The following is a 2,511-nucleotide window of genomic DNA, read 5'->3' on the forward strand; positions in this document are numbered from 1 at the left end:
TCCCCCTCGTGAGAGCCCGCGTGCAATGGATCTCCGGAGCCCCCGCTCCAAAGATCCTGCTAGCCCTCCGCCCCCTCGTATCACGGCTCCCTCCGCCCCCGGAGGGGGTTAGGATTCGGCCGTGACACGGGGGACACCTCCTGGGAGACCCCTCGATAGAGGGAGTATCCCTAAGCGGAAGGGAGGGGACCGTGGACCTCGCCCCGTGAGGCGAGGATCGTGTCCCCTCCGTTCCGCCTCTCTTTTGGTTTTCTCCCGGGGATCGGGCTCCCTCCGCCCCCGGAGGGGGTTGGGATTCGGCCACGGTCCCCGAGAGAACCTCCTCGCAAGGGGAGGAGTCGTCCCCCGAGAGGAACGACTCTCCCCCCCCGCCTCCGAGGCGGGATCGAGGGAACACTGTTCCCCCGATCCCACCTCCTTCGCACAACTCCTTCCCGCTATCCTCTCGCCGCGGCTGCGGCGAATCTCCTTCGCCGGACGCCAGCCCTCTTGCGACGCATCGGGTCGGCGTCCGGGTCTTCCTCTCTCTCCCTTTCCGCCACCTCCTTCCGCGTTAGGACGTCCTCGCAGAAGGAGGCGACGGCGCTCCACTTTTCTTTGCTCTCCAGCATGGCCTTGACCATGCTGGAGAGCTGCAAATCTCCCCCTATTGCGTCGGTCAGGGCACGGCGCTGTTCCGCCCATGCTGGGCAGAATTCCACTGTGTGTTGCGCCGTGTCCCTGACCTCCGTACAGTGGTGGCACTTCGTCGTTGGCTCCCTCCGCGCCTTATCGTGCAGGTACTCACCGAAGCACCCGTGCCCGGTGAGCACCTGCACAATCCTATAAGAGAGTCCGAAATCTCTCGACAGCCAATCCGATAGAACCGGCTGAATTGCTTGGACAGCGCGCAGACCGGCCCTCGGTCGGAGTAGTTCCTCCGACCATCGTTCCACCGCGCGCTGTCTTGCCCGTTGCCGGGCCACTTCTGCCGCTTTCGGTGTCAGGGCCAGGCCCCGCCTGGTTATGAGACTTAACCCCATCAAAAGTTATGAGACTTGGGAAAAAAAGAAAAAAAAAAAAAAAGCTGGTTCAGAATTCATAACTTTTCATTCTGTGTCGATTGGAGTACACTTGTAGTGTATGATTTTCAAAAGTTATGAGACTTAAAAAAAAAAAAAAAAAAAAATCGTATAGTTCAAAATGCATAACTTTCGATTCTCCATCGATTGATATATACTTATTTTGTATTTTTTTTAATAACTACGCAACATTCAGGGACGAAAAAAAAAGAAATATTAATAACTCGAAAACAATAAGTCCTTTATAAAAAAGTCCTAATACTTTTTTGTAGGGCTCGAAGAGAGGAACAAGATAGCCCGTAACTGGACCTTGTATCTCCTATAGTTTTCGAGAAAGAAGAAATATATGCATATTTTCGAAAAAAAAAAAAAATTTGTTTTATCTGAGATCTTTCGATGGCGAACCCTATCCGACGCACCCCTTCCCAACTTCCTACGACGCACCGTTGATGAGATATTGCCACTTCCGGTTTTCGACTTTTCGGCATTTAAACTTCCGGTCGAACCGAACCCAAACCCGTTGACCCCACCCCTCTACGGAGCACCGTTCTCGAGATATCGCCACTTCCGGTTTCCGACTTTTGAGCGTTTAAACTTCCGGTCGTACCCTTTCCGATCCCGCAGACCCCACTCCCGTCCGACTTCTCGTTTTCAACATAAAAGGTTGAGTAGTTTAAAAAAAAAAAGAATTAAAATAAAAAAAAAAAAAAAGCGGCGACTCCTTAGAAGCCACCTGTGGCGTACAACAAAGAAGGCCGCCTCGCCAACTACGCAACGACCGACCGACACGTTCAATCCCGTCGATCCTTGACTGCGCAACGACCGAGCGACGAGCTGGATCCAGTCATTGTTAGCTGTGCTCTCGTAGCGAGAAGATCGTGCGAAGACGTGCTCCCGACGTTGACAGAGGTAAGCATTTATATTAACTTAAACTTTTCTCATTTAATATTTTTCTTGTTTTTAATAGTTAATATTCTGAAACAGTTCAAATAAAGAAATGGAACCTCGTGTAATGGACGAGAGAGTTTTCCAGGCGCACGAGCGCGGTGAATTTGAGTAAGTACAATAGACGGAACGATAAGTCTTCTTCTCCGTTTTTAAACAAATTTTGTATTAATTATTTTATTGTTCTTTCAGTTTCCAATTAAGAGCATTTGTCATTCCGGTGCGTATTATGACAATCTTGCCTGAACCGTCACCGGACAGTGACGATACTGTGTCAATATATTCGGACATGTCATTTTCGGACGACTTGGACGTGGAGACCGTTGTCGACAACAACGAGAACAACAACGACGTCGAGAAGGACGAAGACGTCGAGAACGACGACGTCGAGGACGACGACGTCGAGGACGACGACGTCGAGGACGACGACGTCGAGGACGACGACGTCGAGGACGACGACGTCGAGGACGACGACGTCGAGAACAACGACGTCGAGAAGAACGAC

The 2,511-nt window shown here is 51.2% G+C and overlaps 1 protein-coding gene across 1 annotated transcript; it reads right to left on the reverse strand.

The window, feature by feature from the left end:
* Positions 1–437: 437 nt before the first annotated feature.
* LOC145947019 (uncharacterized) lies at positions 438–1,022 on the reverse strand. Its single transcript, XM_083056794.1, has one exon. The coding sequence runs from the start codon at positions 1,020–1,022 to the stop codon at positions 438–440; it is 585 nt and encodes a 194-aa protein (XP_082912920.1).
* Between the last annotated feature and the right edge of the window lie 1,489 nt (positions 1,023–2,511).

This window comes from Prenolepis imparis, unplaced genomic scaffold (genome assembly GCF_030444845.1).
Source record: "Prenolepis imparis isolate NDT839.2.m4 unplaced genomic scaffold, iyPreImpa1.0 SCAF_37, whole genome shotgun sequence".
Classification (NCBI taxonomy): Eukaryota; Metazoa; Arthropoda; class Insecta; order Hymenoptera; family Formicidae; genus Prenolepis; species Prenolepis imparis.

Excerpts from the sequence above, each read along its gene's own strand:
- LOC145947019 (XM_083056794.1), bottom strand. The coding sequence starts at position 1,022 with ATGGGGTTAAGTCTCATAACCAGGCGGGGCCTGGCCCTGACACCGAAA.